This window comes from Oreochromis niloticus, linkage group LG18 (genome assembly GCF_001858045.2).
Source record: "Oreochromis niloticus isolate F11D_XX linkage group LG18, O_niloticus_UMD_NMBU, whole genome shotgun sequence".
In the NCBI taxonomy this organism is placed as follows: domain Eukaryota; kingdom Metazoa; phylum Chordata; class Actinopteri; order Cichliformes; family Cichlidae; genus Oreochromis; species Oreochromis niloticus.
In genome coordinates this window covers 26,637,133-26,662,412 of record NC_031982.2, presented here as the reverse complement: position 1 = coordinate 26,662,412, position 25,280 = coordinate 26,637,133, and the positions used below count along the sequence as shown (strand labels likewise).

The window sequence follows — 25,280 nt, the reverse complement described above, 5'->3', positions numbered from 1 at the left end:
TGAAAATGTATTTTTTATTGTAAAATGCACCTATTTTGATTGTAAGCCCAACAAGGGACAATTGTTGAAAATTAGCAATAGCTATAAACTTATGTGCGTTACATCAGTTTCATGTTTTGTACTTGGACTATGTTAAACTGCACTGTCCCTTTTAAATAAAATAAATACAGTAACATTAACTGAATACAACATCACAGTTAAGGTAAGTATTGCAACTTGTCAGACATTGATGGAGAGCTGAAGTTGGCAAGCCTTATCAAAGAATCACTGTTTTCATCTGCTTGAAGAGTGACTTTGAAGATGGTAAGCTGCTAATGTTTGTTTGGATTTTGACACACATTCCCTTAGTTTCAACAAATGCTAATTTTGAAATTGTGAAATGATAACATTACGCATAAAGCACCCAAGTCAATAGCATACCTACATTAAAATGGTGAATGGCCTGTATTTGATATAGCACCTTCTAGGGTTCTACAACCCCCCCAAGACACTTCACAACAAAACCAGTCATTCACCCACACACATTCACACACTGCTGGTGATTAGCTACAATGTGGACACACCTGTCCTGGGACTCACTGATTGAAGCAAGGCTGCTGTACACAGATGCCACCTATCCCTCCCACTACCACCACCTGGCATGAAGGGTGAAGTGTCTTGCCCAAGGACACAACGACTGTGACAGACTGAGCAGGGCTAAAACCTTCAACCTTTTGATTACAGGGCGGGCTTTTAACTCCTCTGCCACCATTGCTCCCTAAATTAGCTTGTATATGTTATGTTTCTTCCTGGAAACATGAAATTCAGCCATTTTTGGATCTACTGAGTCATGAGTTTTAAATGCTAACTTTATGCCTTTCGTATTAATCTATTATTGATGATCAAATAAAGTTTCATACATTAGTATGAATTTAGTTAGCTTAGCTTAATTTGTTTTCATGTTTTGTAGTTGGAGAAAACTCAGACTTGTCTGACTCTGACCCAGAGATTGTTATTAAAAGGCCCTCTGAGTTTGATCTTGCTGATACACTGGTAAGTACAATTTAAAATTTTTAATAGAGTTTTCTTGTTGTTTAGCCACCACCATTTGCCTCAGTTCAGTAAAACAGTTAATAGTTATATGTGAAATACATTTTGTGTGTGTGTGTGCGTCCTCGCGTGCGTGTGTTTGTTTGTTTGTTTCAGCCATGGGAACTTCAACATGAAAGCAGTCCTTTACAGAAAGCAGCAGAATATGAGTAAGTGATATTTGAAGAACATGTAATCTTTTACTGTTTTTTGCCTACACTTTGTATTAATGAGATATACACTTTTGTCATTCATTCTGTATATGGTTTTTGGAACATGGACTACATAATACTTGTATTGCTTGTTTGTTAATCAAGATGCTTAAATATTTTCAAAGTGTCAATTAATATTTTCACAGTACACAACAAAAATGCTTTTCTTTGTTCTCTAAGGAAGGGTGCTGGGGATCTTGTGCTTGCTAATGAAGTACAACAGGTAAAAAACTATTTTATTAGTAAAACAGTGCAGCAGACAATCTCCACCGCCTTTACTTTGCAATTAGATAACGATTCACTGTTTGCTGAGCCCCCAGAAGAACCTGTGTTAGTAATTTAAACATTTGAATCCAATTAACCGCCATCTTGTTCTATACAAGACATCATGCAATCATGAGAGAAGTATATATACCTTTAAAAAAAAAAAAGTTTCCCTTTTTTTTAGAGACACCAATTTGCAGGCACATGGAATTATTGCAAATTTGGCACTGGAACTTGACCACAAGAAGGTCAGCAGGTTCAATATATCAAGGTCAGCTGTATGGGATGGAGCTGTTAGAGGATTTCGACGCAGCACATACTCTGACAACTACGACATGTTCATCAAGTTTAATGATGATGCTGGCAGCTTTGAAGAAGGTTTGGATACAGGTGGCCCGAGGCGTGAATTCCTCACACTTCTAATGGGCAGTCTGCGAAATCGCCCCATCTTTGATGGACCTCCAGAGAGCCGTTATCTTGTATATAATTCAAGAGGTGGATGTTTTCTCCGTAATTATTACAATGGAAATTTTAATAAAAATTGGCGTATTTTTTTCATTAGCATATTTAATAGCAATTAACCATGATAATTATGTGCCCTGTATAACAGCTGCCAGGCAAGATGAGTACTTTTTAGCAGGAAAGATGATCGCTGTATCCATTGTGCATGGGGGACCAGCACCACATTTCCTCTCCAAGAACCTGGTCAACCACATCACAGGGAATCAGAGTTTCAGCGCCACTGTAGAAGATGTGCAAGATGAGGAGATCACAAAAATTTTACATCAGGTAGAAAATTACCTAGGCTCAGGGAATGGGTTTACTTAGAAGACACTTGGGGCCAGTTTAAAAGATTTAATCGGGATAAAAGTTATCCGGGTTGGATCATATCTTGAAAGTAGGTTCAAGGTAGATTCTGTAATCTGAAAGGACGGATTTCCAACTCCCAACAACACAAGTGAAATAACAAATTGATTATTTTTTTAATCCAATGTTTGAATGAATCGTAAAAGTAGTGAAAATTATATTTTTGTTTTTCTTACAGTAAACCTTTTTTTTTTTTTTTTTTTTTTTTTATAGGTCCTGAAAGCTGAATCAGAGGAGTCTTTGCATAATCTTATTTTGCAAAACAGCACAATCTTCCAAACTGCTGGATGCCTCAGAAACGTCAAGCCTTTTGAGAAACAAGCATTTGTGGAGGAGTACCTCAGATGGTACATCCTTGAAAGAAACCAAAGTGTCATTCAACGGTAAACTCATTACTCCTTTTAAATTCAGGATGGCCAGTTGCTCATCACAGCAGCCACTGACATTTTCAGACCTTCAGATGTATATGAAAAAACTGATTCAGTAGCATCAGTGATCTGATGAACAACTAGTTAATTCCTGAGCCACTGTCGCACGCTATTAACCTTTTGACACTAGAACTCTAATTTAGTATACATTTATTGTTCACAATGACCCATAATAATCATAGTCATGCAACATGATTAATTTTTCAGTTATTTATAAAAAGAGGTGATCCCTTGTTTGACACACTTGTTTATTCCAGTGTGAAAGCACTATTTTTTTTTTAAATGCTAAAATCCCAATGAGCTCTTCTTTTTTTGCTGTCACAGTTAATTTCTGAGCGCTATGAATTGTTTTTGTGTATGAGTGATTCTATGCATTTGAAATCTGTCCAAATTTATAATGAAAGATCTAGTAGGTAAAGACATTTAAACACAATTTAGAAGACTGCAATAGTTATAGCTATAAACCAATTATTAGTTATTTGTCTATCCTTTGCAGATTTAAAGATGGACTGGGAAGTCTGAATTTTTTAAGTGCACTGCAACAAAATTCCAGTGTGCTGGCCCCACTCCTATGCTTCTCTGCCAAGGCCCTGACTGCTTCAGAACTGGAGAGCATGTTCAGACCAGATCTCAGCCCAGCAGGAAGCAACAAGCGGCATAAGGAGGTCCTAACACTTGGCTTTTGGGCAGATTATCTCCTTGATTGTGAAGGTTTGAATGACCATTTTTATTTGTTTATAGTTTTATGAAAGGAGAGGTGAGGAAATAAATTTTCTGTAATGTACTACAGTGTTTACTTTCTTCTTTCAGAGAAGGCAACAGCAGTGTGTCTGGAAGATTTGATGTTTGCCACAGGGCTGACGGCAGTTCCACCGGCAGGAATGACACCACCACCACGCATCCAGTTTTTAAGTGTTTCGCCTTTTCCAGTTTCAAACACCTGTGCAAATACTCTGAAGCTACCCATCTGTGACTCATACAGCATCTTTAAGGCCAACATGGACTTTGGAATTCAAAATGCTCCAGGATTTGGATGTTCTTAAATCAGCAAGGTCATCAAGTTACAGTTACTGAGTTACCCTGTTAGGTTCAGCTGCCGTTGGCATACTACTTAACACATTTATGTGACAAGCAACTTCCATATTGTTAAACATTTAGTTGTTTTTTCTGAATATTGTGTATGTTGGAAAAGTGACAGAAATGCTGGACACTATTTGTAAATGGTTTTATTAAAGAACATTTTAAATGTTTCCTTGTGGTTAAATGTTAATATTTAAATCCATGCCAGTTGCTGTATATTATGAACAATATTATATTCAATTTAGCAAGAGGGAAAGGAAACACTACTAACATTAAAAAATGAAGGAAAAACAGAAGGGCTGGAGCACTCAAGTAAGTCCAAAGGTTTTATTAGGTGCAAAAAAAGGAAAGAAACTAACGTTTCGACACCGTGTGTGTCTTCATCAGAGTAACTCTGACAAATGTCATTACAAACTGAAGTTCAGTTGGTATCTAAAACCCAGCTATGTCCTTCAGGGCCAAATACAGTTCTGTGGCCGATTCCCAGTCTTGTGGCTGCTGCAGTGTGTTTTGTTGTACAGCCTGTTGTAAATATTCCCCAATGTTTGGATCACCACACAATCCAACCAGTAGCCCCTCCTCGGGAAACACATCCAGTTCCCTCTCCTCAACAGCAAATCCACAGTCTCTTGAACCATATCTGCAAAATGAAAATAGAACAGTGAAGGATTTTTTGCTGACAATATGGAACTATATAAATCAACGCATGCAGTGACATGTTATAAACTGCTCTATCATACTTATGTGTAAAATTATGAATATATATTAACCAACTTAAGCAATAACAACACCTTGCATTTAGTTTGATGCAAAAGGTTAATTTTGTTAAGAACTCAAATACCTGTGAGGCAAGAGAGAGTTTGTTTGGAATCCCCCCTGGACACGATGCAAGTCTGCTTGGCCGGATCCTGTGTTTGTTCCAGAGGTCTTTGCATTCATCCAGGTCTTTCTGTAGAACCCCTGTGAAGCAGAATCTCAGCAAGCATTGGCGTTCGTGGCTTCCATTGAAGTTTCCAGAGTCTCTTAGGTCTCCAAAAAAGTCCATCCAAAACTGAGACCTGGGTATATAATTAATATTTAAGAATCAATTTAGCTTTGTTCTTGGTCATTTTATAGGGTTTGTTACATTTTGGTCCCATTTAAAACATGCCACAAATGGATGTCAAATAAAGTAATGCATATTAGTTTTCCATAAATATTGTAGCGACCCTGCAGTAATGTTCTTGTTAAAAATGCTGTATTCTTTTCACTCTGTTCTGTGTGTTGATTGTGAGGAGTGGAGAGTTTGGTCTGAGTTTTTCATTTTGTATTGGCGTCGTTAAATCTAGGCAAGCATGCTCATTTCGGCACAACAGCTGACAATGACCATTTTGAGTTCCTGCAATAAAGTGACGGCTGTTAACGTCTATCTCATCCAACTTTTCAACACGTCCAGCAGGACGCTACTCTATTTTCTTAAATGCATGTAAAAAAAACAACAATCCGATCAGCTTTCACTGTAGCTTACACCTACCAGACACAAATGTACCCACCTTCCTCTTCTGAAATAAGACCACCATGACTCGATGCGCTGATTCCCAGTAGATGATCCGTAACTGTGGCTTGACGATCCAGCATAATAGTCCGTGTGCGCGTGACGGAGGGTACACTGTATTGCTGCCATAGTCCCATTCTCAGTCCCGAAGTCTGTTCGTAATCTCATTGGTATCACACCAAGACTCTTTACACAGTTTATATAATTGTGAGCTATAACAGCCGGGTTGTTGTTTGTTGCTCCACACACAAGCCACATAAGTCTTCTTGAAAAGCCATCTATACATCCTGACAGGGTTTCAGTTTATCATAGCCATCTACATGCCATATGTAATTGGGCCCCATGGAGTGATACGTGCGTCTTGTGAACCTCCTTCGAGTTCTCAAAGCGATTCCTTGAGGATTTAGTTGTCTCAACAGCCTCATAACTACATCACGCTTGACACGCAGCTTGTGTTTTTGTTTGAGAACTTGCCACATGGTCCGATATCCAAACAATTGTCCTGGTCCTCGAAGCTCGGACAAAATGGCACGCCTCACCTCAGGAAGTGGAGAATAGTTGCCTCGTCTGTACAGTCCAGATTCTTTTAAATGTAGTTTCAGTGTACGCATACTAATTGAAATGTCATGATTACACTTGAGCATATCCAGTATCACCTCGTATGTATGTCCTGAATCAAAAATATTCTCGAATAGTGACAGCTATGTTTGGGTCACCGCTAATGTTCATGTTTGAAAATAATGCGCTACAGGCAGAGTAACTTCCGGTTCCAAAGACGAACAGCGCGGACATCCAATCAGTGATGTCTCCTGTTGCCGACTGGTACCTACCCTTTCCGGTTTTCTTAATGTAATTGTGATTCTCAATTTGTTTTTGCGCTTTTCAATTTGTTGTTGCGCTTTTCAATTTGTTTTGCGTTTTTCAATTTGTTTTTGCGTTTAGTGAATTTGTTTTTGCGCTTTTCAATTTGTTGTGCGGTTTGTGATTTGTTTTTGCGCTTTTCAATTTGTTTTTGCGTTTAGTGAATTTGTTTTTGCGCTTTTCAATTTGTTTTTGCGCTTTTCAATTTGTTTTTGCGCTTTCAATTGTTGTTGCGCTTTTCAATTTGTTTTTGCGCTTTTCAATTTGTTTTGCGCTTTTCAATTTGTTTTGCGTTTTTCAATTTGTTTTTGCGTTTAGTGAATTTGTTTTTGCGCTTTTCAATTTGTTTTGCGCTTTTCAATTTGTTTTTGCGCTTTTCAATTTGTTTTGCGCTTTTCAATTTGTTTTGCGTTTTTCAATTTGTTTTTGCGTTTAGTGAATTTGTTTTTGCGTTTTTCAATTTGTTTTTGCGTTTTTCAATTTGTTTTTGCGTTTAGTGAATTTGTTTTTGCGCTTTTCAATTTGTTGTTGCGCTTTTCAATTTGTTGTTGCGCTTTTCAATTTGTTTTTGCGCTTTTCAATTTGTTTTGCGCTTTTCAATTTGTTTTGCGTTTTTCAATTTGTTTTTGCGTTTAGTGAATTTGTTTTTGCGCTTTTCAATTTGTTGTTGCGCTTTTCAATTTGTTGTTGCGCTTTTCAATTTGTTGTTGCGCTTTTCAATTTGTTTTTGCGCTTTTCAATTTGTTTTGCGCTTTTCAATTTGTTTTGCGCTTTTCAATTTGTTTTTGCGTTTAGTGAATTTGTTTTTGCGCTTTTCAATTTGTTTTTGCGCTTTTCAATTTGTTGTTGCGCTTTTCAATTTGTTGTGCGTTTTGTGATTTGTTTTTGTGGTTTGCACTTCAGGGCCACCGTACCCCCTTTCCCTGTTAATGCCCTACCTGGCCCCCTGGCATCACTTTGCTAGATCCGCCCCTGCACAGTTACCAGCTGTCAGCTACATAGAAAATGATCCTGGTGTTATTTGTCTCTCAGAAACAGCTCGTATCAACTCATTCATGTGACCTAAAAGGTAAACCTGTTTCTCCATCAGCTGTTCAGCTCTGATGATTCAGTAAGGACATCTCCTGGTTTCATCTTCATGTTTCCCTCTCACCACATATCCAAACCAATATCATGACGAGCAGCTTTTACAGCTGTGGCTCCAGCAAACATCAGCTGATACTAGAAATTAATATTAAATAAATTCTAACAACAGCTGATCAAGCTTAAACGTGCTGCTCTTGTTTAACGCGACATCCGCTGGTTTCCTCTTTCTGGCGCAAAGTGGGCGATAAACAAACAAGACAGAAAAGCCGATCAGCTGATCATTGATCAGTTTCATGATTGAAGTAGAAACAGGAGAGAGAGGGGAGAGAATGAGAGAAGAAGAGGCAGCTGACAGCGTAAACACAGAATAACTCCAGCTTTGTGTCTTTTTCATTGTAGCTGAAGTCCGGGACAAACTGTGTTCCTTTTCAGCTCAATACAAAACGCATAATGTTTTCTCTGAATATGAGACGATTCCGTTTTTTAGGGCACGGTTGGCAACTCTAATAATTAATCTTATGAACAAAATAAAGTTCAACATCAGTAACATAGCACCCACACAGCTGTATAGAAACTCCGTCATGCTAGCTAGCACGCGGTACGAAAAAGTCAGCATAACGAAAATAAAGTCCACCTAAACTTGGTTTATATCTGACCCAGATAGACTGCAGGTCATAACTTCTTACCTGAAGTTCCGTTCACCTGACACTCGGACCGGCGGCCGCTTCGGGTCTCTCCTCTTGCCTCCACTTTCTCTCATCCACCTGCTGGCCTCCACTTGCTAATGTTACTGAATCTGTGGAAGCTCCGCGATAGCCACCACACAAAGTAACGAATAACGAGCCTATCTAAATCCCAGTAACGAGTAACGCGTTCCTGATTTTGGCGTAATAACTAGTTACTGTGCTCGTTACCACAATAATAACGTAGTTACTGTAACGCGTAACTTAATAACGCGTTAGTCCCAACACTGGATATAAACCAAGTTTAGCTGTAGTTTATTTTCGTTATGCTGACTTTTTCGTACTGGGTACTAGCTAGCATGACGGAGTTTCTATACAGCTGGGTGGGTGCTATGATGTTACTCATGTTGCACTTTATTTTGTTCATAAGGTTAGTTATTAGAGTTGTCAACCGTCCCCTAAAAAAACGGAATCGTCTCGTATTCAGAGAAAATATTACGCGTTTCGTATTGAGGTGAAAAGGAATGCAGTCTGTCCCATAATTCAGCTACAATGAAAAAGACAAAGCTGGAGTTATTCTGTGTCTTTGCTGCACAGCTGCCTCTTCTTCTCTCATTCTCTCCCCTCCCTCTCCTGTTTCTACTTCAATTATGAACATTTTCTGTCGCAAGTCCCGTCTATCTTGTTTGTTTATCGCCCACTTTGCGCCAGAAAGAGGAAACCAGCGGATGTCGCGTTAAACAAGCGCAGTACTTTAAGCTTGATCAGCTGTTGTTAGAATTTGTTTAATATTACCTTCTAGTATCAGCTGATGTTTGTTGGAGCCACAGCTGTAAAGCTGCTGGTCATGATATCGGTTTGGATATGTGGTGAGAGGGAAACATGCAGATGAAACCAGGAGATGTTCTTACTGAATCATCAGAGCTGAACAGGTGATGGAGAAACAGGTTTACCTTTTGAGTGACATGAATGAGTTGAAGGGAAGTTATGAACTGTTTCTGAGAGACAAATAACACCAGGATCCTTTTCTATGTAGCTGACAGCTGGTAACTGTGCAGGGGCTGGATCTAGCAAAGTTTTGCCAGGGGGCCAGGTAGGGCATTAACAGGGAAATGGGGGCACAAAGAAATACTTTCTTATTCTCATTTAAAATATCTAGCTTTTAAAAAAATAATTATCTGAATCTTACAACAAACGATTTATAGATTGATGCATATATACCATCAAAACAGTGTACATCACTGTCACAACAGCGTTTGTTTTCATTCAAAGGCTTAATGATTTTTCCTATAATGGCGGGCTGGTCTCTAGTCAAAATGCTCGGGCCGATTTTTTGTCCCAGTCCAGCCCTGTATGCAGCTCATCTGTAGTCTGGTGTTACCTACATCTTCCTACTCGGAAGGCAGAATTTCCGAGTTCTGAGTACAATCAAAAACACCGCAACTGCAGTGTTGGATGTAAAAGGCGCATGTGACGCTGTGACGTAGGCTAGAATCATGGCGGCGGTCAACGACGGTCCAGGCGTGGGATTTCTCTCGTGGAAATATGCACATTATTTTTTCCTTTCTATTGGTAGGTGGCACAGTGCACTTGTGGCAAATAAGCAAGCTAGAAGACTGGCAATCTGGCTGGGTATCCAGTTACGGAAGCAACACATTAACAAGAGAGTTCTGAGTAAAACCAAAGTTACTTTCCCTAGTAACTAGTTACTTTGACAGTAACGAGTAACTTGAAGTAACTGAGTTACTTTTGATAGAAGTAACTAGTAATGTAACTAAGTTACTAATTTAAAATAACTTACCCAACACTGGTCATCTGTGACCATAGCAACCAGGTCAGCTGGACCAGAGACATGAAGAACATTGAACATATTTCTGAACTACTGGCTGGTAAGACTGAAAGAGAAAGTGTTGATGATGATCATTTTGTTTTTTTAAAAAAAATAACACTTTTTTTGTTTAAAGAAATTAATAATTGACGTGACTGTCTCACACCAAGAGTGAATTATAACTTCACAGAGAGAGTGAATATTTTTCTGGATGCTATTTTATTGTTTTTGACTACTAGTTTAAGAGTAAAACAAGCAAATTAAGTTATTTGTATACCTGCTTTGCACATTATCGGTCTATAAAATTTAGACAAACAATCACTACTAGTCAAATTCTGTTAGAGAAATTCATTTTTCTTTATAACTGATTGACTCAGAGTTTAATCTGTTTTTAAGTTTAAGGTCTTTTGATTATTTTTGTTTGTTTGCTTTACCTTTTCTTTGTGTTGCAGGTTCTGGGAGTCTCTCTGATGGTATCTCCATCTGTTTCGTAAAGACGGTTATTTTCTCTGTGGGTCTGATCATCATGGTGTTTGCTGTCATCAGTGTCCACATCATAGAGAAATTTGAGAGGCAAAAATAAGTAGTGCATTAATTACACGGTACATATAGTTCACAGCCTTCTATAAAAAACTTAAAGTTTAATAAAAGTTTTAAAAGAACTTCTTCTCTAACCACTTGTATCCTGTTTCGTTGTTTGTAATTTGTTGCATATGCTGTATAAAACCCATATATATGCTCTGAGTGTTGTTCATTCCCTATGTTACAAAAATATCATAAATATGATTTAGAAATTTTGAAAACAAGACTTTGGAAGTATTTTATGATAAAGTTTTAGTTTTACAGAATAGAATTTACTTATATTCACTCATTACTTGATAATTTTATACTAAATGTAAAATTAATTAAAGTGCAAACATAGTACATATAAACATGGTCACGTCAAAATGGGTCAAAAAAGACATTTGTGATAAAAGTGCTGAATAAGTTATAAAAAATAAAGGTTATGTATCACTTTGTAAAGAAAATTGTGTTTTTTAAGTTTTTTATAAAATACAACTTCCTTCTGTCTTGGGTGTTTCTGATTTCTTTTCCACAATGTAGTGTTAACAGCTCTGAACCCTGAACTTTCTTCAGTGTAACCAGAAGAGGGCAGTGAGTGACTTGTGATGTGGGCTGCAGGGAGATCATAGGTTTAGAAATTTTATTTTCAGCTGTTAATATATAAACTTTTCTCATTTATGTTTGGTTGGGGGGATTTTTGGAATGTTCATTCCAGCAAGAACTGAATCCAGAATTTCACATTATCAATGAAAAACCCACAGACATCTGATATTTCATGAAGTCAATTCCTGCAGCCTAAATGCATTCAGATCATTATATTACCTCTTCTGCTTTGATCGGCCTGATTGGACTCTGTCTTTAAAACTCCTGTAATCTCATCATGACTTGCAGTGCATGGGACTCGCACATTAGCTCACTAACTCTCACACATGACCCCAAAAATCTGCAGGAAGAAATCAATAAAAGTTTGTTCCTGATACTGGTCAGACTGAGTCACGACTTCTGTTTTGTTGTCTCTTTCTGCTCAAAAGCAGTGTTGCTGTTAAACGCTAGTTATCTCAAAGCACAGCTCAAAGATAGTTCACTTTTGCACTGTTGGTCTGTGTAGAGGAACAGCGCAACCGTTAGAAGGGGTTGACCCTGTTCTGCTGTCAGTGGTATAAAACACTTCCACGTTGTTGCATTTCAGAGCAACCTCGAGAATCTAGAATGATTTTCTTTGTGATTCTTGTGTTGCTGTCCTGCACTGAGGCTGAAGGTAGGAAAAACATGTCTAAATATTACCACACATATAGTAGCAGTATATATGAACTGCTTTCTTAATTCAACAGGGACAAAACAGACAAAGATGAAAAGTTCAAATGTTTTCTTTTATAATAGTGTTCACTACAAAAAGTATCTTTTATTTTATTGCAGAAGGTAAAAGATGTGATTAATGTCTCAAACTACATTAGTCAAGAGTTGAATTAGAGCTGTATCTTTGACAGGCTGAATAAGCTCTGACAAGTTAGTCAATCTAAAAATAGTCACTTCCTCTTTCTTGCAGTGACTCAGTTTCCTGGTTCTGAAAGAAAATAGAACCAACACATCCAAAGCACATCCAATGAGCTTCTGTCCCCGTGTAAACCAGTGTGTCCTGACAGGCCAATTTTGTTTTGGGTGGGAGGGGAGGAAAAAAACACTGTGGAAGAAATGTCATTGTGTCTCAGATAATGTTTTTCAAAATAGTTCTCTGTCCTGGGTGAAGATGTGCTATTGAATTATTAAAAGAGAAGTAGTGTAAATGGAGAATCTTGAGAATTATTAAGCACTGTCCTGTTATATGAGTTATATGTTTGCTATTTAAAGCAAAGAGTATAAGATACATTTATCTGAAAAGTTCAAAACAACATCAGAGTTAAAGGCTGATTTCAGGCACAGATGAGGAGCAACTGCTAACAACTTTTCATATTTTGACCTCTTAACAACACTGTGAACTGTGTAAAATCTTACCCTGCTATAAAAGAGGTATTAGAGCTGCTTAATAATTCATTTTAAAGCAACTAGTTCCCCATTAATTTCCAATCATAATAAAAAACACTATAAAAATAATTAAAACAAACAAGGTGTGAGTAGAAGACTTTACGTCTTACGTCTCTCTTTAGGTCTTTATAGGGTCTGAAAATGTGCTTGTACTTCATGGAATTAACTTACATCCAACATCTGTTGTAGTAGTGAAATAGAAACTTAATTTACTACCAAAAAACAGTTATTATCAAGATGCAATAGTGTTTGACAGTGTTGAAGGATAGGAGGAGTTACAGACTGGAAACAGACAGTTTGGGTCTGGAAGGCTAAGATTAAAGATTTCAAATGTTGTATAACTTCATCTCAGTCTTCTTTTCATTTTTCATGGTTGATTCCTTCATTGATGATTTTTGGTTAAATTTGGTGACAACACTTAAAACATCAACACTAATGAAAAAACAGTTACCCACTATAATAATTCTATCTCACTGAGCACTAAATCAGAGAATCAAAAAGTTGCAGGTGCGGGTGGACAAAAAAATGACAAATATGTTTTTTAAGTGTGTGGGAGGCCAAGAGTGCAAAAAAAAGTAATCCTAAGTAATCATTTCAAAGTAATCCTAACTATCCTGACCTTTGGTTGACATATAAACTAGAATGAAAGATTGCTGGAACTCTTTCGCAGCTGTTATTTTATTAGAAAGACTAGATTGGTGTCATATATTTGGTCATATCTCAAGATATGAGAGGTGGGCTGTCCGAAGTGAGATGGAAGCTGTATCTCATAATAAGTTCAGGTTTTCCACAACAGCTTTATCTGAAATGTGAAACTGATTATTGTTTGGTGGATGCTACAAACGCAAGCAGTTAGCTGTGACTACACAATAATGAAAATAATCAAACAATAGGGAGGAGCAGCAGGTGGTGTCAGGGGAGGTTGACCAACACAGCTGGTCTCCATCATCCACTCATGCCTCCCCCTGTGTGAGTAGGTTACCAGCACCTGACCAAAGTGCTTTGTGAGGTGTGCAGAGCAGTAGAAGGCAGGTGAAAACCTGTGGTGAAAAAAAATATAACAAAAAAACAAAACCTTCACAACACTGCAACGCCGTGTGTGTGTCAGGTCCTTTTTGTGTTGCATTTGTGTTTGATTTAACATAAATGCAGCTGGATGTTCATGACTGATATGTTTTGTCTTTCCTTTTCTTTTAGGTCTCCAACATGTGTTTGTGCTGCATGGAAAGGACTTACACTTGGATACAGAGAAACTTGTTAAACTTGACAAACAGACAGATGTTTTTTCCTGGAAATTTAATTCCAGTACAAATATTGTAAAATGTGTTTTAAATAGTGATCCAGCAGTGCTTGAAAAATATGAAGGAAGGGCTGAGTTGTTTAGACAAAATTACTCTTTGCTATTAAAGAATGTGCAACACAGTGACAGTGGAGATTATACTGCAGTTGTGTCTGGGGACCAAGACCAAAGGGTAGCTGAATACAAGGTCATAGTTCAAGGTAGGTTTCTCTTCTAATTGTATATAAATGATCACATGTCATAGACCTGTTTTTAATGCTTTTACATCTCTTGTTCCCCAGATCCAGTGACTCCTGCTGACCTGACAGTGGAGTCTGTGTCCAACAGCTCAGACTCCTGTAACCTGACTGTGACCTGCAGCACAGTGGACTTTAACATCAGCAGTAGTTTTAGATGTGATGGTAAAATCTGCTCTCATGCAGGAGAAAAGGATGTGAAGGCCACAAAAACATTTTCGTCTTTAAGTGTTTACCTGCAACATGACACCATTTTCTGTAATCACAGCAACCAAGTGAGCTGGAATCAAACCATGAAGGTGCTCAAATCTGACTGTGAAACAAAGACAGGTGAGAATAAAGGTCATAATAATGAATGAAAAACTGAAATAACCAGATTTTTAAAGGCCTTGCTATGTGATGTTTGCATGTTGTCCCCATGTCTAACTACATGTCTTTGGATTGTGGGAGAAAGCATCCACAATCCAGTCCAAATACTTGAATGTAGGAAGGGCCTTCAATACTTGAATTGTGAATCAGGTGTTCTGCATTCAATAAGATGCCACACAAATTAATGTGTTGTCTTGTGTAGTTAGAGTGTCATGTTATGGATAGTTTTGTGTTGTGTGTCAGAACAATGAGGCGACTGCTGTCTCCAGGTAGAATCAGGAGTGATATACCTGCTGTCAGACCTGCAGGTATCAGGCTGTGATGTTCTCCTTTATAGTGGACAGAAATTATTTTTTTGGAGTGGCACAATTAACTACACACTCCAAACACGCTAAACATCACAAATCTCTCACATCTCAAAACTCTCTCTCTCTCGCCATCACTCCTAAAACTTTCCCCTCTTCCTAAACCACCGAATGTCATGTTGCCATATCATTTTTTGATTGGTCGACATTGTACATTTTTCCACCAACACGAAAGGGCTGTTTTTAGTTTTTTTTATTTTTTGGTCAAAAGCAGAGAGTGCTTGCTAGCGCTGTCCTTAGTAAACATGACAAAACTATTCAGGAAAAATGCCGCGTATATATTGTTTATCATGACTCTGGTTTTATGTGGCCTATCAACACAATTTAAAAACTGGTATATATCACCTTGTTGCTTTGTCATCTTGAAGTGGTCATGTGATTGGCTTACCACGACTACTTTATTCTTCCTCAGTCAAACAACAGCACTCATGCGATTGTTTTGCCCCCTGAGCTCCAGGTGTTGTGCCAAAAAGTGATCGTCTGCCAGAAAGTGATTGCCGTCTGCGGGAGCAATCCTCATTGTGAGGAACTAAAAAATTTTTAGTTCCTCACAATGAATTCATTTTAGGAGCTCAAGATTAATTGAGAAAGTTGAATAACTGAAAATAAAATGTTAATTTCTAATACTTTGCTGGCAATGACACCATGAAGTCTTCATGGACATCACCAGATGCTGGGTTTTCTCCTTTTGTTGCTCTGCCAGGTTTTTACTGCAAAGGCGTTCAGTTGCTGTTTGTTTGTGGGCCTTTCTTCTCTTTATGGCAGACGTAGATACTCCTACCTCCTGGAGTTTGTTGTTCACTTTGTTGGCTGTGAAAATGATTCTGTGATCAGCCACCACTGTTGTCTTCCGTGGACATCCAGGTCATTTTGTATTGCTGAGTTGACTAGTGCTTTCTTTCGTTCTTTCTCAGGATGAACCAAATTGTAGATTTTGCCACTCCTAATATTGTAGTATTTTCTCAAATGGGATTGTTCTGTTTTCACGGCGTAAGGATGTTGTTTCACCTGCATGGAGAGCTCCTTTAACTGCATGTTGTCTGTTCACAGCAAAATCTTCCAAACACAACCACCACACCTTAGATCAACTCCAGGCCTTTTATCTGCTTAATTGATATACGAAGGAATTGCTCACACCTGCCCATGAAATAGCCTTCCAGTCAATTGTCCAATTATGTTTGGTCCCTTTAAAAAGAGTGTGGGACATGTTAAGGAGCTAAAACTCAAACACTTCATGAAAGCTGAGTCTACAAATTATGTCCATGTCCATTATATAACTACAATTGGAATATGTTTCAGTAAACATGTAAAAGAAAAGAAAATGTGTCAGTGTCCAAATATATATGGACCTAACTGTATATACACTTCAGTCCTTCCTGTGTCCTTTGTCATGGTGTCACTTGCTGCACTCCGTGTTGTTTGCTGTCAGGTCTGTGAGTTTCTTACTCATGCTGCCTGTCTGAAGTTTTGGTTTTGAATATTGTTTGGAATCTAATTTAGTCAAAATAAAGGCTCGCTTTTTCCTCTGGAATGCTGAATACAGTTGGGATACATTCAGAAATAAATTACCTGTATTTCTGAAATGTAAAAGATTTCTTGAGTCAGACAAAAGAAACTGTAGTTCCATTTTGTTTAGTGTGTTTCATTATTTCTGCAGGTATCTCCATCTGTGTGGTGAAGACAGTCGTGTTCTCTGTTGGTCTGATCATCATGGTGATTGCTGTCATCAGTGTCCACATTATGGAGAAGATTAAGAAGCGAAAATAAAGAAGAGGCTTTCCACTTACACACACATAACTTGTATGGTTTTAGAAAATGTTGAAGTTATAGATACCAGTGGTCGATAACTACACAGGTTAACACATTTTGGGGGTTTGCTAATTTTTATGCAGATACCGTTTTTTGTTATATAGCACAAAGTTAGGCATTGCAAATGTTTTGTAAGTATAGACATTTGCACATTTCATTCAGTTAATTTTCTGTTGAATGTAAACATAACAAACGCTCCACAAGACATGCATGGCAAACATGTTAAAAATTCTCAAATATCACACAAGGAATCTGTATCACTTTGTAAATAAAATGCTTGTTGCTCATGTGAATAACATTACAGAAGATTTCATCTTGAAAACAAAAGGTTTTGGGGGTCTGACACCTGAACTGAAGAAACTGTCAAATTAGTCAATGTAGGCTAAAAATTTTCATTTTACTTCAATAACTTAGCTTCCTAATGTGGGGAGACAAGGGTAATTAAATAGTTTTAGTGCTTTGCCTGTAAAACTCAGTATTCCCACCATGTTTTGGGGAGCCAAAAGTTGTCAACAACACCACCTTGGTAATTTCACCCAAGGAAATTAGTAAAAGCATCAGTAAGGCACACTAAGATGACGCAAGAGACGTGATTCCACATTTCATAACATTACATTTATTATTAGAAAAAAAATAAGAATTAAATTTAAAACTCTACACATCCAACCACAAAGGGAAGTGGGGTTCAGGACTGAGGCTTACCAGTAATGGTTACCAGTACAAGGTAACCATCCTCCCAGTCTCCACAAACCAACCAAGGCTCTGCTGGGACCTGGGAGGAGTCTTATGGATATCGTTGGGATCAGCGAGCATGCACTGAGGAAGGGAGAAAAAGAAATATTAGAGGATGTCTTTGTCACCAGACACCTGCACATAGCTTTGCTGGGGAGACCTGATAATAGCAAGTTGCAGCTTGTGGCCCATCTGGAGAGCATAACTATAGAGACACTCAAAAATTGCTATACAAAGCTATGCAGTGGTCTCGGAGAAGTACGTCAGCCGTACAGCATCCAACTGAAACCTGGAGCTCAGCCTTTTTCCTTAAAGATCCCATTACCTCTGATGGATAAGGTTAAGCATGAGCTGGCTCATATGGAACAACTGGGGGTGATCAGAAGTGAGGAGCCAACTGATTGGTGCTCAGGCATGGTGGCGGTATCAAAGAAGACAGAAGCCGTGCGCATAAGTGTTGACCTTACACACCTTAATGAGTCAGTGTGTCAAGAGAAAATGATACCGCCATCGGTGGAGGAAGCACTGGGCAGATTGGCTAGAGCCAGCATATTCAGCAAGCTGGATGCTAACATGCGGTTCTGGCAAATACCTCTGATGGAAAATTCAGCCAAATACACCACTTTCATCACACAGTGGAGGCATTACTACTTCAAGAGACTGCCCTTCGGGATTGCTTCAGCACCAGAGCATTTCCAGAACAGGATGGTCACAGAGGTTACAGATGGCATGGAAGGGGTGGTTTGCCACATGGACGACGTGCTAGTTCAGGGCAGAAAACCTACCTTCTTGTTGTGGATTACGCCTCGAGATTTGTGAAGATTCACACCTTCAAAGTTAGAGGATGCAGAGGGGCAATCCATCATCTCACAGGGAGTTTTGCACGTCACGGGATCCCCGAGCAGCTGGTTACACATAATGGGGCATAGTTTTCGGGGGCAGTTTTTGAGACATCACGAGCAGCCCAAAATATCCCCAAAGCAATGGCAAAGCCGAACAAGCAGTTATAACTGTCAAGAATCTATTAAGGAAAGCCCTGATCCACACTTGACTCTACTACAGAGCCACCGCCCTGAAGAATGGCTACAGTCCAGCCCAACTTGATGGGGAGACATCTTCACACCACTGTGCCAAAACTGCCATCTCTGATTGACCCTGCACTTCCTGATAGTGTGGTTGTAGCCAGGAGGGAGAAGGAGAGGAGGACTAAAGAGGCACAGTCATACAACCTTTGTCATCGCGCACAAAGCCACGGCTGGCTCAGTCCAGGGCAAGAAGTGTGGATCACAGACCAGAGAGCCAGTGGCGCTGTTATTGGCAGCCACAAACACCACGACAATATCTCATAGAGAGACCTCATGGGTAATTAGGCGGAACCGTTGGCATCTTGTTCCCATGAAAGAACCTCCAGACCAAACTGAGAGTGATAGTAGGGAGCCAGAATCTGTGGGAGCCAGGGAGCAGTGCTGTACGGACATTTCAGAGACGATTTCTCCAGAACTTCCATCTACACCCAGAATAAGATCTGTGAGACCAACCAGACTGGACTTGTGACTGGTCACATAAAAGAACAGGTTTAGATAAGAATAACCCTCTTTCATAGTAATCTTTGCACAGTAAGGGGTAAAGGTAAAAGCTAAAGTTTGTCATATTCAAATATATATGTTCAGAAGTTGGGAAATGCCAGATATGGGAGGAGATAGACTAGTAAGAGTTTGTTTTACTGAAGGTTAATTAGAGTTAAGGGTTTTCGTTATATAATATTTCTTACAGGTAAGAATAGGAACAGACCTTCCAGCCACAGAGGCAGAATAACCCACTAAGGTCTGGTGAGTCAGTGGTAGTCTACCCATTGATTCTAGAAAGGGGAGGTGTGGTGTAATTGCATTGCACAGTAGGATGTTAACAGAGCCAGTCAGTGTAGTTAGGCATGACGGCAGCTAGAGGGCGAGACTGGTGGGTTTGAACACAAATGGAATGTTATGTTGAACCGAGTAAGAACGGCCGAATAAAGAGTTGGTTATGAATCATTACAGTGGACCCGTGTATAATTAAAATAACATGACACTTCTCACACTTAAGACTGAATTAAAAACTAAAAATACATGCTCAAAAATGTAGATGTAAATATGCGGAAACACATCAGATCATTCTGGGGGAAAATCATTCTGGATACCTTTACTGATGATGACTGTGTAATGTGTTAGGCACAAAAGGATGACACATCTTTTGATGGAAATAACAATTATCAACCTACATAGGGCTAAATTCAGAGACATCCCAAAAGTGAAAAAATGATGGGACAGGCTAAACCATTTGGCTGAAATTTCATTGCAGCAACTCAAAACAGTACTCAGTGCTTTCTATGGCTCCCACATGCTCGTATGCATGCCTACAGCATTGGTGATAGTCTTACTGTGACAATGGTAAGAAAAAACATACAGAAAACATGAGGAGGGATAAGATGTCAGTGGCCTCCACCTGTAAAACCATTGCTATCTTTTGGTTCTAGCATTTCTGCTTCTCTAGTGCACCTGCTGTTAATTTAATTAACACTAAAGCAGCTGTTTGAGCAGTGCATTTTAATAACTTGAAAGTGGGTTTTATTGTTTTTCACATACTACTGTAGTTAATCAATGAACAAAATTACAGGCTTTAGGGTAAAAGAAGAAAACTAAATCATTTCCATATAGTGCACACCATCAGTAACTGCTTTTCATATTCTGTAAGAGAAACTCGTGAGTGTCACAGTTTGGATCTGATTGTCTTTTGGGGTTTTTTTTTGCCTGTTCTTTGTGTTGCAGGTTGTGAGTCTCTATCATCTGTGTGGTGAAGATAGTAATATTCTCAGTTGGTTTGACCATCATGTTGCTTGTCATCACTGTAGAGAAATTTAAGAAAGAAAAATAAATTATGCAGTGCTTACCCACTGCACATAGACCTCCCACACTTTTATAACAAACTTGAAATCATAACTTTTCTATATGGATCTCTATTTTGTTCAGTTTATACACTGCAAATAAATCATGATGACTTTGAAATGTTAGAAACAGGAAATTTTCCTGGAATGCAGTACACAGTTTAAAAGCTGTAATAGAGAATTCAGATATATTCACTTATCACATTTTCATTTTACACATTTGGATGCCAATGCAAACTTGCTTGAAAAGAACTCCACAAACCATCTATGATAGAGTTACTAATTATTTTTTAAGGCAGAATAATTTTGCAAATGCTTTTGTTGAAAGACAGTCATATTTTTAACATTATTTTGTAATAAAAATATGGAAAAAACACAAAACCATGTAAATTTTGTTTTAACAGCTGAATTCAGATCTACTGGAATATGTTATGAGGCTGGGGTGCAAACTGAAGTATGGCAAAAGCAAACTTCTCTCTTGTTCTGCTACTTTTATTTCTCTTTCTTGTTCTCGATCTGTGAAAAGATGCAACTTCCTTTTTCTTTTATTACATGTCTGGGTTTTTTTGTGCAAGCATTTTTGCTTAACATGCAAAACCTAAATGATGTTACAGCCTAAAGAGGAATTTGGTATCACTGCAAATGCAGCTTGTGGCACAAATGGCGGACCTGACCACACTTCAACGCTTTTTAGCATCTTTATTAACTCACACTCGACTGCAGCTTTCCAGCTTATTAAAGCAGATTAAATTTCAATATTAAACGTTAAAAATCAGATACCCTGAAACAATTTTAATCATCATGTTTATATTGTTGTCCTTTCTGTAGTTCATGGGGAAAGTTAAGACAATGACCAATAACAATAATACATTTTCATTTTTATTACCCATTAACAAAGTCCACCAAATGCCTACTTTGTGAATAAAAATACTTTTTGCTGGTGTTAAAAATGTTGTTGAGGCTTTTATCTCAGGGAAAAAGTATTTGGGAGGCTAAGCAGGTTTTTGACTTTGGAATATGTGCTGCTTTGATATCACCCTCATAGGGTAGTGGATGACTTTGGAGGCAGGCTACATTGCCAAGCAGAAAATATACAGATTAATAGTGTTTTTGGGCTATTTTAATGTTTGTCGGTTTTGTGGGACCAGCACCCCAATACAGGTAGTCTGGATTGGCTCTCTGCTTAAAACGTCACTTATCCCTGATGGGTCTTACCCAGTAGACAATGCAAAGCTTAGATGGAGCCTGATGGGTGTTCTAACTACCGCTCTCTCCCAGCTGACTACTCCACTGACTCTGGTATGAATTGAGCATTAGTTAGCCGTGGAGGCCCGGTATCTATCAGCCACACCTATTATGGCAGCTCCTCTCTAGATCAGTGCACCTGTCATATGACTGGGTTTAGTTTAGTGGCCTAAACAGAAGGCCCAAGGGTCTGTTAATTTTCAAGGGCTGGACTGACCTGTAAAAGTATTTACAATAAAATGAGTTAATACTCAGATTTCCACCTCTACTATTTTACAAAGGGAAGGGAATGTCCACATTTTAAACTTTAGTCGTGGGATCTCACTGTAGCTGCAGTGCACGGGACTCTGACATCAGCAGAACATTTAAAATGTGAATCCAAAATCTGCAGGAACATCAATCAATAAAAGTTTGTTCCTGCCACCTGATGCGGGTCAGACTGAGTCATGGTTTCTGGTTTGCCCTCTATTTCTGCTCAAAGGCAGTGTTGCTGTGAATCCATGGTTATCTCAGGTTATTTCTCGACAACTGGCACACCTCAAAGATAGTTCACTTTTGCACTGTTGTTCTGTGTCAAGTCTAGAGGAACAACGCAATAGTTAGAAGGGCCTGACCCTGTTCTGCTGTCAGTGGTATAAAACACTTCTACATTGTTGCATTTCAGAGAAACTTTGAGACTCTAGAATGTTTTTCTTTGTGATTCTTGTGTTGCTGTCCTGCACTGAGGCTGAAGGTAGGAAACAAATGTCTAATTATTAGCACACATACAGTAGCAGTATATAGCAACTGCTTCGTTAATTCAACAGACAAAGGTGGAAATGCAAATGTTATCTTTTATAATCGTGTTGACTACAAAAGATATCTGTTATTTTATTGCAGCGGGTGAAAGACTTGATTAATGTCTGAATAAGGTTTGACAAGTTAGTCCATCTAAAATAGTCACTTCCTCTTTCTTGCAGTGACTCAGTTTGTGTGCTAGAAGGTTTCCTGGTTCTGAGAGAAAATAAAACCAGCACAACCAAAGCTTTCAATACAGAACTTTAGAGGCATTGAACACTGCAGTTTGAGGCTGATTTCAGACACAGATGAGGAGTAACTGCTGCCACCTTTTCATACTTTGACCTTTCAACACCACATGAGAAAAATTGTAAAATCTTACCCTGCTATGAAAGCTATTAGAGCTGCCTAATAATTTATTGTAAAACAACTAATTGTCCAATAATTTCCAATAATAATAATAGACAATAAAAATATAATAAATTATATCACGTGTGAGTGCATGATTTTTACGTCTTTATAGGGTCTGAGAACATGTTTGTACTTCATGGAACAGACTTACATGTGGACATAAAGAAATCTGTTGTAGTAGACAAAAAGAAACTTAATTTACTACCGCTAACAATGTTGGTAACTATGATTATAAAGATGCAATCATGTTTGACACATGTGAAGGACAGGCTGAGTTATTTAGACAAAATTAGCCTTTGCTTTGCTTTTAAACTTAAAAAATAGATAAACAGGAAATACAGTGTAATGTTCAAGCAGACAGTTAGGGTCTGAAATATTAAGAAAGGCTTTTAAATCTTTTATAACTTTATGTCAGTCTTATTTCATTTTTCAAGGGTGATTCCTTCATTGCTGATTTGTGGTTTGGTTCTTTGACGTGGTCTGGGAGCAGACACATTCTGTACAGGTTTTGGGGTTGTAGCTTCCCTATTTCTGTCATGGAGGGAAGCAGAGATACTTCCTAAAATGAAAAAGCATCTGTTTACTTTGGTTAGTTTAATGAATTTGAGCAACTCTAGATATTAGAGCTACACCATCTAAAGTTGTGTGAAGGTCATAACTTGTGAAGTCCACACTTTATTGTTGGAAATGATCTAGACAAAAAGTAACTGAAGGACGATGTGTGGCAAGTTACACACAAATCTATATTAATTTTAGAGATGTCTGATTGATGTAAGGGTGTTTCATTACAGCTGAATAACAATTAAACATATTTTACACTAATAAATGTTTTTAATTATAAACATATAAACAGATTATATAAAATTGTTGACAAAACAATAATAAGAACACTGAAAAATATATCTACTGTATTTAATTTAAGAGACTTCCAGTAGCATGTTAATAAGATGATTCTGACGTCAGGTTTGTTGTTTTTCTTTTAATGAGAAAATCCCAAATCTAAAACATTCTGATTCCTAGAGTGTAAGACTGATGGCAGAAACTCGCATCAGATTTTTTAAAGGTGACAACAAAACCTGCTCAGAGAATCACAATCTCTGGTGCTTCTGTCCGTGCCTATTTATTAAATTAAATCAGTCATTTGTAACTATAGCAACCAGGTCAGAACCAAATTAGGTCAACCTAAATTGGTTCTGGTTACCACACTGAGTTTAAATGAAAAAACTCAGATGTAGCTGAAGTGCAGACTTTCAATTTTAATTCAGTGGTTTGAACAACTAGACTGTATAAAGCATTTTAGTTCCTCACAATCGATTCATTTTAGGAGCTCAAGAGTAATTGGAAAAGTTAAATAACTGAAAATAAAATGTTCATTTCTAATACTTTGCTGGCAATGACACCCCAAAGTCTTGAACTCATGGACATCACCAGATGCTGGGTTTTCTCCTTTTGTTGCTCTGCCAGGTCTTTACTACAGAGGATTGCAGTAGCTGTTTGTTTGTGGGCCTTTCTTCTCTTTATGGTAGATGTTGGGGGTATTGTATTTGTTTTAAATGTTATATACCTATGTGGTATGTGACTTTTGTTGCCATGATGCCAGGTCTCTCTTGGAAATGAGATTTTAAATCTCAATGAGATTTTTACCTGAATAAATAAAGGACTAATAATAATGTAGATACTCCTACCTCCTGGAGAGTGTTGTTCACTTTGCTGGCTGTAAAAATGATTCTGTGATCAGCCACCACTGTTGTCTTCTGTGGACATCCAGGTCTTTTTGTTTTGAGTTGACAAGTGCTTCTTTTTCTTTCTCAGGATGTACCAAATTGTAGATTTTGACACTCCTAATATTGTAGCAATTTCTCAAATGGGATTTTTCTGTTTTTGCAGCTTAAGGATGTTGTTTCACCTGCATGGAGAGCTCCTTTGACTGCATGTTGTCTGTTCACAGCAAAATCTTCCAAACGCAAGCACCACATCAACTCCAGGCCTTTTATCTGCTTAATTGATAATGATATAATGAAGGAATTGTTCACACCTGCCCATGAAATAGCCTTCGAGTCAATTGTCCAATTATGTTTGGTCCCTTTTAAAAGAGTGTGGGACATGTTAAGGAGCTAAAACTCATAAACCCTTCATGAAAGCTGAGTCTACAAATTATGTCCATAGTTGGAATATGTTTCAGTAAACATGTAAAAAAAAAAAATGTGTCAGTGTCCAATTACATGTGGGACTTGTTAAGGAGCTAAAACTCATAAACCCTTCATCCAATTTGAATGTGGATGCTCTCAAATGAAAGCTGAAAGTCTACACATTATGTCCACGTCCATTATATAACAATAATTGGAATATGTTTTGGCAAACATTTAAAAAAAAATGTGTCAGTGTCCAAATATATATGGACCTAACTGTATATAAACTTCAGTCCTTCCTGTGTCCTTTGTCATTGGTGTTGCTTGCTGCACTCAGTGTTGTTTGCTGTCAGGCCTGTGAGTTTCCTAGTGATGCTGCATGTCTGAAGTTTTGGTTTTGAATATTGTTTGGAATCTAATTTAGTCACAATAAAGGCTCACTTTTTCCTCTGGAATGCTGAATACAGTTGGGATACATTCAGAAATAAAT

The 25,280-nt window shown here is 38.1% G+C and overlaps 2 protein-coding genes across 5 annotated transcripts; both read left to right on the top strand.

Annotated features, from left to right (window-relative positions):
* Nucleotides 1-236: 236 nt before the first annotated feature.
* LOC109195676 (G2/M phase-specific E3 ubiquitin-protein ligase) lies at nt 237-4,089 on the top strand. 2 transcript variants are annotated; one of them, XM_019348184.1, is made up of 9 exons: nt 237-303; nt 950-1,032; nt 1,186-1,238; nt 1,461-1,503; nt 1,729-2,039; nt 2,155-2,333; nt 2,625-2,794; nt 3,336-3,550; nt 3,650-4,089. In XM_019348184.1, the coding sequence occupies exons 1-9, from the start codon at nt 301-303 to the stop codon at nt 3,880-3,882; spliced, it is 1,290 nt and encodes a 429-aa protein (XP_019203729.1). In that variant the 5' UTR covers nt 237-300; the 3' UTR covers nt 3,883-4,089. The 2 variants fall into 2 exon arrangements, with proteins under 2 accessions (XP_019203729.1, XP_025755864.1); XM_025900079.1 differs by having other exon boundaries at nt 3,315-3,550.
* Nucleotides 4,090-11,616: 7,527 nt separating this feature from the next.
* LOC102077689 (natural killer cell receptor 2B4) lies at nt 11,617-16,863 on the top strand. Of its 3 annotated transcripts, none has more exons than XM_019348190.2 (4): nt 11,617-11,733; nt 13,695-13,997; nt 14,079-14,363; nt 16,425-16,863. In XM_019348190.2, exons 1-4 carry the CDS (start codon nt 11,685-11,687, stop codon nt 16,532-16,534), a joined length of 747 nt encoding a protein of 248 aa, XP_019203735.1. In that variant the 5' UTR covers nt 11,617-11,684; the 3' UTR covers nt 16,535-16,863. The 3 variants fall into 3 exon arrangements, 1 of the variants encoding a protein (XP_019203735.1); XR_002057239.2 differs by lacking the exon at nt 11,617-11,733 and adding an exon at nt 13,510-13,529; XR_003214801.1 differs by lacking the exon at nt 11,617-11,733 and adding an exon at nt 13,583-13,600.
* Nucleotides 16,864-25,280: the final 8,417 nt, after the last annotated feature.